At 34.6% G+C, this 17,026-nt stretch overlaps 1 protein-coding gene across 2 annotated transcripts in view; it reads right to left on the bottom strand.

Annotated features, from left to right (window-relative positions):
- The window catches only part of LOC120632277 (homeobox protein homothorax), a 461,602-nt gene extending 452,730 nt beyond the window's left edge, over positions 1-8,872 (bottom strand). For both annotated transcript variants that reach the window (XM_039902101.1, XM_039902102.1), the window contains exon 1: positions 8,589-8,872. In XM_039902101.1, the coding sequence (XP_039758035.1) occupies positions 8,589-8,603 (15 nt within the window). In that variant the 5' untranslated portion in view covers positions 8,604-8,872. The remainder of the gene's footprint in view (positions 1-8,588) is intronic.
- Between the last annotated feature and the right edge of the window lie 8,154 nt (positions 8,873-17,026).

The raw sequence follows: 17,026 nt of genomic DNA, 5'->3' as shown, positions 1-17,026 counted from the left end.
TGTCAATAAGTACATTTGTAAACTTAAAAAATATAGTAATTTGCTACGGTTTTGAGCAGTTTTCAAAAAGTCTGTTTATAGTGACTCTATCACCAGTTCTAGCACAATTCTATTTTGAGAAGCTGTGTGTATGGGAACCTTTCTTTTTTTTCTTTAATAGAATAGAATACAGATTATGTGGCAATATCAACTATGTACCTAAGAAGGTTATCGACATGCAGCCTGCTGTCGGACAGACGGATGGCCAAGGGATGAAAAATAAAAAATAGCCGTAATGTATTGTATAGAAGCAGGCGTTACTTTGCGGAAATCCATGATATATTTTGAAAATTAAGCTTAATAATTTGCTATACTCCGCGAAAAGCAGGAGAATATGTACAGTGTAATTTATAATTTATTTTTTGGTGCGGAGTATAAGGATTAAAGAAATGTATTAAAATAAAATAAATTCACAAAATTTGCCGAACCTTACACCCACTTAGAATACTCACCACTGAACCAATGGGATAATTTTCTAAAGTGTACCTATATTTACCTACTTTCAGTAGGTATAGACTTTGTCACGTTTTACTCCTTTCATCAATTTAATTGTGAATAACTATGTGACTTAATTATTGTAGATTATAATTATTATGGTCATGCGAAAAATAATTAGCGAATAAAAAAGACGAAGAGATTACCGATTAGATTTTTAGTTTTTTTATTACTTATAAAATATAGCTAAGCCTTTTTAAATATAAAAAATAATCCTGTGAAATTTATTCTTACTCTCCGTACTTTCAATAACTCTATGTTAAAAACCAAGTTCATTAGTTGCTTAGTTAAGAGTGTGAAGAAAGAGTAAACAAACAAAAACACTTTCGCATTTATAATATGAGTAGATTCTGTATTAAGTGACATGCTAGGTATGATAATTACTACCCATAAAATATCTTCAGCACCGGAGGAGCCCCAAATGCATATAAACCTACTTTTAAAGAATTATATTAAAAGCCCTAAGGTTCAAAGCCTAAGATGAGAGGTGATGCCCTTTTTGCAATATAAGCCTTGTATTACCAATGGTAGAAAAATACCTGGCATCCGTAGTTGCCAACTTTTTACCGGGATAAAATATCTGAGTTCCATCAAAATACATAAATATCAAAACCATAAATAACAGACGCAGTAGAAACCTCCGTATCGAATAACAGCTATAGTTAAATGTTACACAGTTCTATGTCTAGGTCACAAAAGATATTGTTTATCCTCAAACCTGATTGTAATACCTGAATATTATAGCTGCTTCGCTTATCAGATTAAGCTAAATGTAGGTAGTGTACCTACTAAGAATTAAGTATGTCTGTTAATGTTTTAAAGGCGCCAGAGGCGTGGCCTTTGCGATAGATTATTTATTTAAAAAAATATATCAATTCCCTGCATTATCTGTGCCTCTGTTTTTTTTGTTTTTATCGTGATGCGCCGCGTTGATTTCATGTTCCCTTTCTGTGATGATTTCTTTTATTAAATATTATGTTCTCTATTCAAATTCTCTTTAATGCCAATTAATAGGTATTAGTTATTATAAGTAATATACAGAATCTATATCGCTATTAAGAAATAAGGCCGCCTTTTGTATTCTAGTTCTATTCTTTATGTTTGCAAAAAGTTGATATTGTTTGTATTATATGTTAATGATGTGGTATAAAAATAAAGAGTAATCATAATAATAATAATACTGAAGTTCTTTTTTCCCAGTAACGATACGTTTTCACAAAGAAGGTAAGGTAGGCAGTTAAACTTGTATTTATGTTATAGTCTTTCCTATATTTGGTAGATAATAATCCAAAAAAAAATATCTATGAATTCTTTGTTAAAAAGTTGTATTAGGTTTTATTATCCATTCTGTGGATATAGAAAGGTGTTATTATATTAGCAAGATATCAATGAACGTACAATCAAAGCAGAGTGTATTGACCACAAACTAATAAATTAATTTAAAGATTAAAAAATTGTCTATGGCAAGTCCAAGTTTAAAGATTTACGAGGCTCAAAAGTGCTAGAACTCAATGCCGTAATGCCGTATTGTATTTTGCTGCAACGTCGATGCACCGTCCAATGCATCTTTCCCGACGGCAACTTCGATTTTCAAATCGGAAAATGCGCCTATCTGTTATTCTATATTTAAAATATTATTAATGATTATTATCGGAATCAGCTGCTTAATTTTTAATCTCCTTATCTAATTAACAAGTATCGGTACGATTACTACGTACGAAATCGACGTTTATAAGTTTTTTTTTAGGTAATCCCGCTTGGTGTTTATTTGTGTAACACCTAAGCTATTTTTTTTTGTAATTTCCTGATAACATATCATATTAACACGGGTAAGTCTATAATACTTGTAACGTGTGATGGCTGTATTTTTGTTTCGACTCATATGTAGTTTGGTTACTGCAATTTATTACCTACTTTCGTTATGAAAGTTTTTATTGTTTTCTTATAGTTTGAAAACATACCTACTTTATAGTAAAAAGTAATGGAAAAATTTTGCATATTTAACAAGACAATTATTGAGAAAATCTGAAGTATACTGAAGGATATATATACAAAGCACTAAGTGGTAGGTTCTTACTTATATATACATGCTGCTTTGTTTTATTCTATTTTCATAAGGTATATAATTTCGTTTACAATATAATATTAAAATTAGACAAGAAAAAACAATATTTCTATTAATTTATATATTTATTTTATAGGCCTACTTTATAAGCACTTTAGGAACGTTAAGTCTGTATGTTTGTAGTGACTCTACCACAACAATTAAGTAAACCTAATAAATAAATTTAAAAAAAAATATTACATCAGTAACAACCTTTGTAACTATAATTAACTATTTTGTAATTTTAGCTTGTTTGCAATTAATATTTACACCTGCTGTTTTTATGAATCGGTAGGTACCTAACTACCTATATATACGAGTTACTAGCACTTGCCCGCGACTTCGCTCGCATTTGTTATATTATTGCGAGATTAAAGAAAAATAGAAATCTTTATAACCTTGCGCGGAAAATTTAATATTATTTGTTAACTCTCTCGAAGATGCAAGCTATCTTGTACCCCTAACATATTATATGTATTGTTTATGTAGTTTATGTTATGACGTATTTTTGATACATTGGAGCATTACGGAGCTGTCTGGAGGAGATCGCTTAAAGCTATAAGACCGCCTTCGCGCGTTAATAATTTTTTTTTTTTTAGTAATTCAAATATTTATTTATTTTTATCTCTTAATTGTGTACAATAAAGAATTTAACTGTCCATCTTGATTGTATTAAAATCGGTATCGCTGTTAGGCCGATGGCTTTTTAAATAACCGGGGTTCTTTTATGTCATAAATCGTATATCCGTATCGAGGATACAAGCTATATGTGTGCTAAATTCTGTCAAAATCGGTACAGTGGTTATGCAGAACATAGGTAACAATCTACTAGACGTTTATTTTTAATATACAGATAAACGTACGTACCTCTACATTTATGGTACGTAGGTTTTATTAGGTAGTAGGTAGGTAGGATATTTCACTTACAGTTAATGGAATCTGTTTTGTAACTCTACATACAGTTAGGGTATATTATAAAAATTAAGCTTAATTTGCTATACTCCGCCAAAAGTGAGTGTAATTTTTAATTTTTCTAATCTCTATCTCATACCAAGCAGATCTTCGGCAATGTACCTTCTCTAAACGCACGTTTTGTTTTGTCACCGGAGCATCCTCAAGAGATGTATAATTTTGAAGAATTATTCATTGTAAAGTGCCATGAGTACCGCAAAGTAACGGCTGCTTAGGAATCATATAAGAAAAGGACTTAGAGACTTTTTTATTTGACCGTAAGATGGTGTCGGATCAAAGTAACCTAGTGTAGTTAGTTGTTTTACTGTAATGCCTTTTGCTACTTTTAAATTTATAAACTCAATAATAAATCTTTATAGTAAGAATGGCTTTTACTATTTTGTTACTTTGTAACAGATGTTGAGGTTGCTTGGAACAGTCAGTTTGGTTTTGTATCATACAAAATAGGATAATGAATTTAAATAACAAAAAAATAAATAAAAAAAATCCTTTATTACCATACAGTACCATACACTATTGTTAATACAAGATTTTCAACTAAATGTTTATAACTAATATTAACAATATGGCAAATGGCCGCAAACTCAGCTTTATGCTGTGCATTAGCAACAATGTTCAGCGCTGATTTTAAATGATAAAATGCTACATTTCGAAAAGAGCATTTTAGTAAGCTTAATTGCCGTCAATATTAATTATAGAGATTCGATAGAGTTCATTATAAACAGAATAGAAAAAGTGCTTGAAATGAATTAATTTGGAAACGCAAAAATAAATAGTAAGAGAACTTTCATATTTTGATTTACTTGAGTTTACTAGACTAGTTTTGCTGTTCACTAATATTATTTATGGTAGTTGTAATATTCTATGACGTTTTTACTTTTATTATATCTTGACAGATAAAAAAATTCGAACACACTGCAAGGGGCGGATTAAATTCGACATTTACCTGCCTAAACAAAAACAATACAACCCTAAATCTTTTAGAAAGTCGTCCCCGAATGTTCCGTTAGGGATCTTTGTGGCGCGAACCAAGTTTTTTCTTTTCATTGTCAATTGAATTTTATTGTTGGTTTCCGAGATAGGCCCTTTTGTGCCCAACCGTGCGTCTAAAGCCGCTTGTAACTTTACCTACGTAGGCACCGTGCCCTGATCCGCGTCCCATAAGAGCAGTCCACAATAGACTCCCCGCTGGAAGCCATTTTATCTCATTTATTGTTAGACAGGCACATTTCAACAAACTGCATGCGCCATCAGGTGTTCCATACATATTTTTACAAATGCATAAAACCTCCGTTGTCTTGCTTAGAGAAGTTACTTTGGATGTTTTTAAATACCTATTTAGGGAAGCCATTTTGTTTTAAATTCATATACGTAAATTTCTTTATACGATGACTTTCGCAATTGTGGAATTACGGAAGACATATCATTATAAACTCATGTTCGAGCGTTAATTTTTGAGTTGAGTTAGTTTTTAACAGTTCGATTCCTCATTATTCTTTACTACGGATTGGTGCCTCACAAAACCAAATATTTCAGGGACTTTACCGGTCCGATTTGAGTTATGTTTGGGATAAACATCTGGAATTTGTTAAGTAGTTATGCTACCATTGAACTCCTATTTTTTCAAGATTTACTGACTTAAAAAGATTTAGATTTAGATTGAATGACTTAAAAATCCTTTGTTAGTACAAGCTTACGTTATAATAACTATATGTATAACAAATTTCCAATCAATTTAAATATCGGTTGGTCACTGTTTCCTTTTATAGAATATAGGAGCAGACAAATATGATGCCAAAATTTTGGATAATCCGTTTAAAGTTGAGCTTTATGATTAAAGATATTATAATTTGCACCGTACAGATTTTGCGTTTCGCGGATTATTCCAAATTAAACTTAATGTGCATTGTATACGTGTGAAACCGCAAAGCACAGCTATAACTTTTATAACTCGATGCACAGGTTATTGTTACGGGCGCACTATCTAAGCTTTGAAACGTAAAGCGCCCGTTTCGTTTTCATTAGCGGTGGTAATGCGTCGGCGGTACCACAGCGCATTCTAAAACAATATAATATATTCCAAACGCGTCCAACTTGTTAAAACAGCTCCCCTGTGACTAGACGGAGTGATATATATCTTTTGGACACACTTCACTGATGTCTTCACACGTTTGATTTGATTTTTAGATCCAACAAAAAGCAAATTACAAAGTTTTTGATCCGCTGACAATGTTTGAAAAATGGTCACCTATTGAAGTCACAGGTACCTTAGTCGCGGTTCAAAAGCCTTCGGATTTTCCAAACGTATCCAATATGATGAAAAAACTTTCCTTTAACTAAACGAAGTGAAATATTTCTCGGACTCACTACAGTGATGTGTTAAGGTTTGGTTTATAGATTCATCGAAGGGCAAATAAGTTATTTTTGATCGGCTGGCATTCTTAAAGACATGGGCACCAACAAGCTATGGTTATTTCCATACGCTTCCAATTTGTTATTACAGTCTCTGACTAGACAAAGTGATATATAATCTTTTAGAAACACTTCACTGATGTCTTCACACGTAAGATTTGGTTTTTAGATCCAACAAAAAGCCAATTACAAAGTTTTTGATCCGCTGACAATGTTTAAAACATGGTCACCTATTGATGAAGTCTCAGGTACCTTAGTCGCGGTTCAACAGCCTTCGGATTTTTCAAACGTAACGTTTCCATATATCTCGGACTCACTACAATTGATGTCTTAAACTTTGGTTTATAGATTCATCAAAGAGCAAATGAGTTATTTTTGATCGGCAGACAATCCTTAAGACATGGATACCATATTGAAGCCACCGGTCCTTTAGTTGAGCTTTTGCCTTAAAGACTCTGAATCCTAACAAGCTAAGGTTATTTCCATACGCTTCCAATTTGTTATTACAGCCTCTGACTGGACGGAGTGACATATATCTCTAAGACTAAATTCTCTGATGGATAGGCGTTAGACGTGGTTTTGGTATCACCAAATAATAAAGAAAATATACTTGGAATAAAATCAAGTAGGTAAAAGTTATATGATAAGGTATGTCAAGAATGACGAGAAATAAAGAAAAATGGAAAATGCGTACTAAGTTACTTAAACACATCATGAAGACTCGTTGATGGTGAATGGCTACAGAAAACCGCTAGCTAAAAACAGCTGCCCTTCTGAACCAAATACCTAGGTAGGTATGTATAACCTGAATCTAAGTATCGAGAAATGGGGGTAAATAGATTCACCAAAGAATTAATACAGAGACAAAAATCATCAATAAGTACCCCTGATGACGGATTTACTAAATCGAACAGCTGTCTTTCGATGAAAATACTTAATATTTGATAATATCCTAAAAAGAAAGTAAGTGGAAAGTAAGGAGCGGAGGATGGAGAAGGTTTTCTGATTTACCAGAGAATTTGGTAGAATGGGGAGTTCGCTAAGTTAATAAACCTCACAGATATAAGGTAAGAGATTGTGAGGGTAGATTTTTAATAATTTATATGTACCTATACCTAATAATAAGTTTAATATGATTGCTAATCAAATAATATTAGATCAATATCATTTCTCTGTAAGTAAATTATTCTTCAGAGAAATAAAATATGATTCTTCAACCTGATTGAGGTATCTAAGTATACCTAGATTTTGCGCAAGCAATAGGTCATATGGAAACAGATTTAAAGTATAACGACCTTTTTATTGAACTACTCAATATATATTTATATTGGACTCAACTGACATGTTTATATTTATTGAGCTTATTCGTATTGTTTATTTATGTTTATATGACATTAATGACTTTGCTATTAAGTTATTTAGGTGTACGGTGACTGCGATCCGAAAGAATATAGATACATCTTATATGACGTTTATATGACAGCGGAATGACTGAATAGCTTTTAAGTAGATACGCGGCTAGGTATTTGTTATAATACTTTTGCTTAAATTACTTTATCTACCTAAATAAATACGACTCTACATACTGAAAATTATGAACGACTTATGCTTAACAATTTATATATACACTAGGAGACCCCAGCGCCATCTGTCGGGCTAATATGTGAAACTAAACCATCCAGGGTGCCACCCAAACGCATAACAAAAAAAAAATTTAAATCGGTCCAGCCGTTTAGGAGGAGTTCAGTGACATACACACAAGAAATATATATATCAAGATTAATTTTTCGTTATTAGGGTTTTCTTGTGTCAATATTTGTAAAATAGTTATCTGAAGTAATAAATATTATTAGGAGCCCATAAGTCTTGGAGTTTTTCTTCTGAAAAAGTAACATAACTCAAAATGTGTCACTATTGTTTTATGATCTGGTACCTAATACTTATTAACTATTTTTGGCGTTTTTATCGAACAACCATATGTGTTATATTATTTTGAATTATGACTTCTATTTAAATTCTATATGATAGGTATTCGGATCTAATTAACTCTTGAATATTCATTAAGTTATTAGTATTAAACATTTATGCTTTTCACTGAAGAATTGATATTGCGTTTTTTAAATTTATATGTATTCGATAAAGGCTTCGTGCTTGAGAGTCAGTTTATCATATGGAAAGTAACAGAAGATGTAACACAATTGCCTAGGTATATGGATCCCATTCACTTTTGTTTTAAATACTACATACTCTATATGAAAGATACGACATAAGTCAAAACACAACTACCTATGTGTACCGATTAGTAGTATCATGACGTTAGACATTTTAGATTTTTTTAATTTATCAATTGTCTTTTCTATTTACATCCCATATATGTATAAATAATGTAAATGTTATTTATTGTCTTATATTAAGACATTTATATGATACAGATTTCCACTAACTATTGCCTATGTAGAAAGTAGAGCGTTTTGCTTATCACTGAAAGGGGGGACAATGGAAGGTAATTTCCAAGGTGTGTGCCTACTGTCAAACTCACGTGTCACCTGGGCGGTGTGGTACATACCCTAGGCTGAGCCATGAAAGCTCGCCCCGAGCCCGGGTGCAGGGCTCCGCTGGCCACCACGAATGTTTTTCGTCACGGGCCCAAGCTAACACTACACTACACGTGAACACAACACCTCGACATATATATATATATGAATGGACACTGTCACTGCCCGCTAGCTCACTAATGTGACAAGTGTCATAATGCACTCGCGACGGGTTAAGTTTTGGTTTTGGGGATTTGGGAAGGTCGGAACGCGTCGTGGCCGAGCGAGGCGCGGGGAGCGGGTGGCCCGGCGCGCTCGGCAGTCTGGCGGACACTGGCGCGGCGGCCGCGAGCGGGGTGCCGCGGGGCGTGGCGCCAGCCCCGGGTCCCGCCCAATCAACGCCGTCTCCTCCCCGCGCGCTCCACTCCACTCCCGCTCCTAGCGCGGCTGCACTCCTCGCGCCACTCCTCGCCGCGCCGTCGGATCGCGAACGCGCTCAGCTCCGTAGTCCCCGCGACTAAATTTATCTCACCAAATTCCACCTTTAAACTCTCGCGATTCTTATTAATACCTATTTGATTTCCACTCCCTTTACGCTCCTCGCGCGATTCCGGATCACAGACGCGTTCTGCGCTGTCGTCCCCGCGACTAAATTAGCACTTATTAATTCGATTTTTTTTTTTTATTTCATCTTTCAAATCTCGCGATTTTAATGACTGCGCAAGTAGGAAAAAGTGTTAACTATAAGAGTTGAAACGCTAATAGATCTGTATAGCACTTGTTTAACTTTATGTAAGTACATGCTATAGTCGCTATACAACTGTAATCGCTATACAAATGTTCGGTATCTAGGTAGGTAGGTATTCGATTTCCACTTTACTTCTCAAAGTTAAGACAGACCATAAATACGATAGCTACGTTTTTTTTTTTTTTTTAATTTAGTACCTTATTCTTCTACCTATTTGAGCTATTGAACCGGATATTTTTAACAGTTTTAAATTTCGACAATCCGCCATACTTACGAGTAGCTTTTACTGAAAAAAGAACCATAATGAATCGTCGGATGGCAAATCTTTGAAAGATACAAAATTTGTAATAACCCTAATGGGGCAGTGTTAATTTTCCCCCATTTTCTATAGTTTCCCAAGAGTGACGGATTGTTTATGCTATTTGGATGTTTTCTTTTCAGATTTTTATGCAGGTAGGTACCTAAATTTAGAACTCTACAGATATGTACGTATAATAGGAAATGTAGGTATGAAATATCTGCTTACACATAGAGGTATTTGTGGTTATTACTAGGTAAACAGGTGTGTTAATACGCATGCGCTGTTTGTGCGGACTCGCTTTAATGGGACTTGTAGGTTTTAATGCGATAACTTTGATGCTACTTTGACTCTGTATTTGTTGACCATACCGCATGTTTAACAGAAGACTGTCACATTAAAAAAAATAACAACATTGTAGATTATATCCTAGTTATAGATATCAATACATATATGTTTCTAACGCTGTCCGTACGTTGCAAAATGGCTTTTTGCGTTTTAAGTAACTTAATTGCAAATTGCAAGCTGAAATATATCATTGTAAATACTCTGGTACCGAAGCAAAATTTGCGTTGGGAACTCTCTCAACGCAAACGTTTTGGTGGATTAAATACCTAGATGTTAGATACATTAATAAAATGACTACGTACATATGCAACTACAATACACACATCGCTTTTTAGTCCCAAAGTAAAGCGTATAGCTTGTGTTATGGGTACTAAGATAGCTGATGTACCTATATTTTAACGAATATAATACCAATAAATACTTATAAAATACATATAGACACCCAGACACTGAAAAACGTTCATGTTCATCACACAAACATTTTCCAGTTGTGGTAATCGAACCCACGGCCTTAAAATCAGAAAGCAAGTTCGCTGCCCACTGCGCCAATCGGCCGTCACACAGAATTATACTAGAATGATAAACGTGGCACACAGATTAATCGCAATAGCATATTATAATGGTTAAGCACGGATTCATGCTTAAATTATTATAAATAAGAAACGCAAAATTGACATACCTAGTCAATTTTAAAGTATGTTTGCGAGCAGTGGCGTGTACTTCATATATGCGCAAAAGCTCTGCCTACCCTAAAACTTTTGTATGACTCATAAAGGCGAAGGATTTTTTCAATTTATGGTATCCTCCTTCTTTATGCATACCCTGGTCAATAACCCTGTGCACGCCACTGTTTGCGAGTATGAAATAGCCATCACTTCTTCTCGCCTACCTCTTTTCAACATATCTACCTACCATAAAATAAATAAAATAAAAAAAGCCATTTATTCTACTATTAAATTAGGAATTACACATTACTAGTGTTGCCCAAATTCAGTCTTGGTCTTGCAGTCTTGGTCTTGTTCTTGCGTTTTTGCAAGACCAAGACCAAGAACAAGACCGCGTATTTTTAGCAAGACCAAGACCAAGACTGACCGTGCAAGACTTGAGCAAGAACAAGACATAGCCTGCAAGACTCTTGCGTCTTGCAGCTAGGACTTAGCGCTATTTCACGGAGTAGTTAGGTGTAACAGTTCGGTGTATAGGTAGGTAGGTACGCTTAGGAATTGTATGAGACGCAAAAAACTATATCAAAGAATATGAAAAACTGGACCTATGCGCATTACGACTAATACCATAAACATAGCGAATAAAAAAATATCTATTAAAATCAAACTGAGTGCATGCATAGTTATGTTTTAACCATCGGCACTTTGATAATGCGGCATCAAAGGTTTTGTACTTACTTCTCAAAGAAATTTGCCGCTTTTCGGAAGTACATGGTTATGATACACGCGCCGGCGGCTTCTTTTGAAATCTAAAACAATCGTTGCCGCCGCGCCGAAATCATAACATTTGACACTATTCATGCAAAATAATTTCGAATTTTAAGAGTACCTACAGGTGTTCCAAAGAATAAATAAGTTTCAGAGTGCTTAGAATGAAAATGAATACATTATACTGATCACGCAAGTAGTATTATGATTAGGATAAAATGGTGAGGATAGGTAGTAGATGTCATAATAATTCATTCTAGTAAGTAATTATAATATTGATTACTTATATGGTTTTAAACTAATTACTTAGGTACTATTATTGTACATTTAGTCATTATATTTCTTAAGTTTTTACAAGTTGTTTTAGCAAATGTAAGCTTATAAATCATAAATGTTTATTAAGAAACAGTTACTTCCATGGAACACGACATATAGGTCAGTTGATTTTTCGAATTTCTTATCAAATCTTCAGTTATTTATTAATCTGCTTGATCTTTACTATGGCTATGTTAATTCAAGCTCACAATGTTCCAATTCTAATACGTTTTTCTAAGATTTAAAGTAAACTTTAATAAATAGTAATAGACTAATAGGTAATTGCAAGACTTGCAAGACTCTTGCTGCAAGACCAAGACCAAGACCAAGACTGGGAGCGCAAGACCAAGACCAAGACCAAGACCAGGTGTATTGGCGCAAGACCAAGACCAAGACTGGCTAAGTCTCGTCTTGTTCTTGCATTTGGGCAACACTACACATTACATTCACTCACATGATTAAACTACATTACATAATTTAATTTACAAGTAAATATTTTAACAAATTACATAGGTACCTAGGTATTTTAATTCGTTACATTAATTTAATAGCTTGTGTTAATTCTTATTCTTTGTTACTTGCGGTAGAAGTCGCCCCTCTGGCGTAGGCCTCCCCCACCGCTCTCCATTCCTTACTCTCCTTAGCGTTTCTCATCCACAAAGGTCCACTTATTCGAGTAAAAACTTCCTAACGTTTCCTCGGTCTTCCTCATTTCTTTCTAGGTATCAGTCCGTGGCAGCCACTCTGTCAATATTCTCGTCTATGACGTATCTACCGACTGGCGCAGTGGGCAGCGAACCTGCTTTCTGAGTCCAAAGCCGTGGGTTCGATTCCCACTACTGGAAAATGTTTGTGTGATGAACGCAAATGTTTTCAGTGTCTGGGTGTTTATATGTATATTTTAAGTATTTATGTATATCTTATCTTATATATAAAATATATATATATATATATATATATATATATGTATAAAAGAGAAAGTGTGTGGGTATGTTCCGTATAGGGTCCGAAACGGCAGGACCGATTTCAATGAAACTTTCAGGGAATCTCCGGATTGACCTGGAAAGTAATCCTGTGAAGTTTGGTGACGATCGGAGCACTCTTATTTTTGAACTGTCAAACTGTCAAATACAGTTTTTATTTACTATGATGATATTCTATTGTTGGGTGTACATGGGTGTAGATATCTTCACCCGCTCGAGAAGAGAATAGAAGAGAATGAATACGGAGAGAAACAAATGATTTAATATATTATGAGACTTAAATTAAAATTTTTATGATGTACCTAAGTTTATTGTTTAAATAAAATAAAGCAAAATCTAGCCCGGCGAAGCGGGCTGTACGCTAGTTATTCATAAAAATATTCATCAGTCATATTAGTGCCCATAACACAAGCTACGCTTACTTTGGGGCTAGATGGCGATGTGTGTATTGTCGTAGTATATTTATTTATTTGTTATTAAATAGAAAGAGTATTTATTACTCGTACCTACCTACTTACATTCTTATGAAAACCAGACCTACATAGAGGAAGGTATTTCTTAGACAGGACAGGCGTTTGGAACCCTCGTAGCTATAGTTTTAAGTTTACAAATACGGTTATCGCCATCATCTCACTAACGTGTACACAGTGGCGTGCATTGGGTATCTTACCAGGGTATGCATACAGCAGGAAAAATACATAAAACAGCAAAAATCCTCCTCTTATACAAGTTATATATAAATTTCAGGGTCGGCAGTGCTTTTGTACATGTATGAAGTGCACGCCACTGCGTGTACACAATTCTCATGGAATTTACGAATCATAAACCATCCTATAGGCCTACTTGAATAAATATATTTTTGACTTTGACTTTGTCTTTGTACTTTATTGGAATCTGCTCAGTTGGTCATCCAAATTAAAAAAAAAAAAAAAAATCAAAATTCATTTATTTCAAGTAGGCCTAATTAATAAGCACTTATGAAACGTCAAGTCTGTTTGTAGTGACTCTACCACCGGTTCGGAAGGCAGATTCCACTGAGAAGAGCCGGCAAGAAACTCAGCAGATTGCTCTTTTCCAACATCATTTTAAAGTTTAACAATCTTTAGAATTTTTCTGTTTTGTGAGAGATGAGAGCGGAGTGGCTTGCTTCCAAGCAGCCTGGTCGTTAAGGAATTCATCAATCGTGTAGTAACCACGATTTATTAAATGTGTTTTAATATATTGTTTAAACTTAGGTAAAGGTAGATCTAATATTACCTTCTGATTATCATGTCTGACTAAGGATGACAAAGTACTGGGTTTGATCACCATTTCGGTCAGAACATTGTAAGGTATTGAGTGTTTTCGAGTAACCAGGAGTTCAGAAATAAGCGTTGTCCACAGTCATGCCTCGGTAAACACCTTAAGCCGTCGGTAACGGTAAGCGATAATACTTGTCATAGATCAGCAACACACGTTGAAGCTGCGTGGTGGGTTTACACTCAGTAAATTAATATCTGCTATGAACTTAGAAGACCTTTCATCAGTCATTATTTTCATTTTTATTCCGTGAATGATATTTGTGATTTTGAGCATCCCTAATAAAATTCGTTGGCCTATACGTACGATTTATTACTTATGTTTTTAATATTCATAAAATTGTTTAATTAAAAAAAAAATGGCTGCGCCCTAACCGGGTGTGCATACGTTACATTATATAATTAGATTTATTTTGAATACTGTACCTATTATAAATACAACGTTATGTATTGCGCTGAATAAATTGAAATTGAAGGAAATGGCAGGGAATTAGGATATCGTCTCATCTTAAAAAGTCATTACCGGCCCACTTCAGGGCACGGGTCTAGGCCGTAGTCCCCCACGCTGGCCCAATGCTCCACACGCCTTTGTGAACGTTACGGCGAACTCTCAGGCATGCAGGCATCCACACGATGTTATCCATTCCCGTTAAAGCGAGTGATATTTTAATCGCTTAAAAGGCACATAACTTAGAGATGTTATAGGCTAGGCATTCGAACTCGTCTCCCCGGAAATGAAGCCGCAATCATAACCACTAGGCTATAACCGCAATTAGGATATACTGTTGTTTTATACTTTAATGTAAATTTTTATGTATAACTATAAATATAAAAGAGAAAGTGTGTGGGTATGTTCCGTATAGGCTCCGAAACGGCTGGACCGATTTCAATGAAACTTTCAGGGAATCTCCGGATTGACCTGGCGAGTAATCCTGTAAAGTTTAGTGATGATCGGAGCACTCCTTTTTTTGAACTATCAAACTGTAAATACAGCTTTCATTTACTATGATGATATTCTATTGTTGGGTGTACCTACATGGGTGTAGACAATGATCTTCACCCGCTCGAGAGGAGAATAGAATAGAATGAATACGGGTAGAAATAAATGATTTGATATACCTACTCGTATTATGAGACTTAAATTAAAAATTTAATGATGTAAGTTTATTGTTTAAATAAAATAAAGCAAAATCTAGCCCGGCGAAGCGGTAGTTATTCATAAAAATATTCATCAGTTATCTTAGTACCCATAACACAAGCTACGCTTACTTTGGGGCTAGATGGCGATGTGTGTATTGTCATAGTATATTCATTGATATAAAAAAAAAACATAAGAGGTGGAAACAGAAGCCTTCACTACTATGCTATCACCACTCGATGGTAGATGTCTTAAAAATAAGGTGAATGTTTAATGGTTAGAAGTATCGAAAAGTAAGAAAGCGAAAGTTTACAGAAAAGCCCTATTATAGTATAAAGTTTGGGTGCGAACTATTGCTCTAGCCAGGCTGCTTCTTAAACATTTTCAAATGACAATGTGTGATGGTGATAACAAAAGAACAACCGGCTAATTTTGTTGTAGGCTTCTTAGACCAGGGCGCATTTGGAACGTTGAATGTAGTTATCGCCATCACTACTCACTACTATGTACACATCTTTATATATATATTTCTTGTGTGCGTGTGTATGTCTGGCCGATGGCGCTGGGGTCCGCTAGTTTTATATATAATCAACGCATCAAAAGTGTCATATATGTGTCTATTTGAATGAAGAAATATTTAACTTTTACTTTTGCTTCCTACTCTATTAATAACAGTGGATTTACTCTATTAGATAAACACCTTATAGTAGCTTCCGTTGAAGAGTTAATTCATCTATATTCATAAAGACCTCCCTGGGCTGCGGTTTAAAGTAGGAAGTGCCAGGTTCAATCTCCAGTAGGGCAAATTATAACATTTGAACGACTAAGACACCTGGAGGTACCCTTGCGTCGTCCGAGTCCATGAAGGACTGAAGTGTATCGATAACGCAGTCAAAATACCAGCCAACTCAATGTATGAACATTGACTCATTGATTGGATAGGTTGTGAATGATATATATAATTTAAATTGTTTCTTGAAAACTATCTATTAACTAAATAATATTTTTTAGAGTGTAATTATAAGAGTATTTGTAAAAATCCTAATCAATTTAATAAAATATCTGACAAATATTAACTTAGTCATCAAAAGTTTCATTATTTATCCACTTTATAAATTTACTGTAACAAAATATTTTTTTTTTTCTGTTTTGGTTTCAGTTGGCTGTTACCACGTGGTTTGAAGTAGAAAGTGCCAGGTTCAATCCCCAGCAGGGTAAATTATATCATTATTATTTTCTGAATTTTTTGTGGTTTGTTTTCGTTGGAGGCTACAGATTTGGCTGTTACCACTCTACTGACAAAGATGTGCTGTTATGGTGGAAGCGTAGCCGCCTGTTGGGGTATGGCGTTAATTCTAAATCCATATATAATGAAAAATACGTACACGAACGCCAACGCCAAATCACTTAGCGCCATCCATAGTTTGATAACTAGCCATTGATAAACACTGTGACTAACACTATGCAAAGAAAACTTTCTGCACCGTTGCTGCGTGAAAGACGTACAAACTAACAAACACACTTTCCCATTAATAACATAAATGTAGGTAATTTATGTTATCAATGGGAAAGATTATTATACCGCATTGTCTAATTAGGGGAAAGTCTGGCAATTTGGACCATCTTTTTGTTAAATTGGCTTTTAGTCTCCTAATTTTGGTTTTAGGCAAATATTATTTATTCGTAATAAATTTAGTTTTTATTGAGTGCAACTTAACATTATTATATTACTTACTAGCTGTTGCCCGCGACTTCGTCTGCGTTTATTTTGTTTTTTGATGTGGCATTCAATTTAGTTCTAGTTTAAAAAAAAATTTAAGTATTCAGTATCGCTAAGCCGAAAATGAGAGGTTTGCTGCTGTCCGCTGAGGAGTTCTGTCCTCTATCTCCAACCACATTCATCAGATCT

Source organism: Pararge aegeria, chromosome 19, assembly GCF_905163445.1.
Source record: "Pararge aegeria chromosome 19, ilParAegt1.1, whole genome shotgun sequence".
NCBI classification, from domain to species: domain Eukaryota; kingdom Metazoa; phylum Arthropoda; class Insecta; order Lepidoptera; family Nymphalidae; genus Pararge; species Pararge aegeria.
This window is presented reverse-complemented; position numbering and strand designations above follow the sequence as displayed.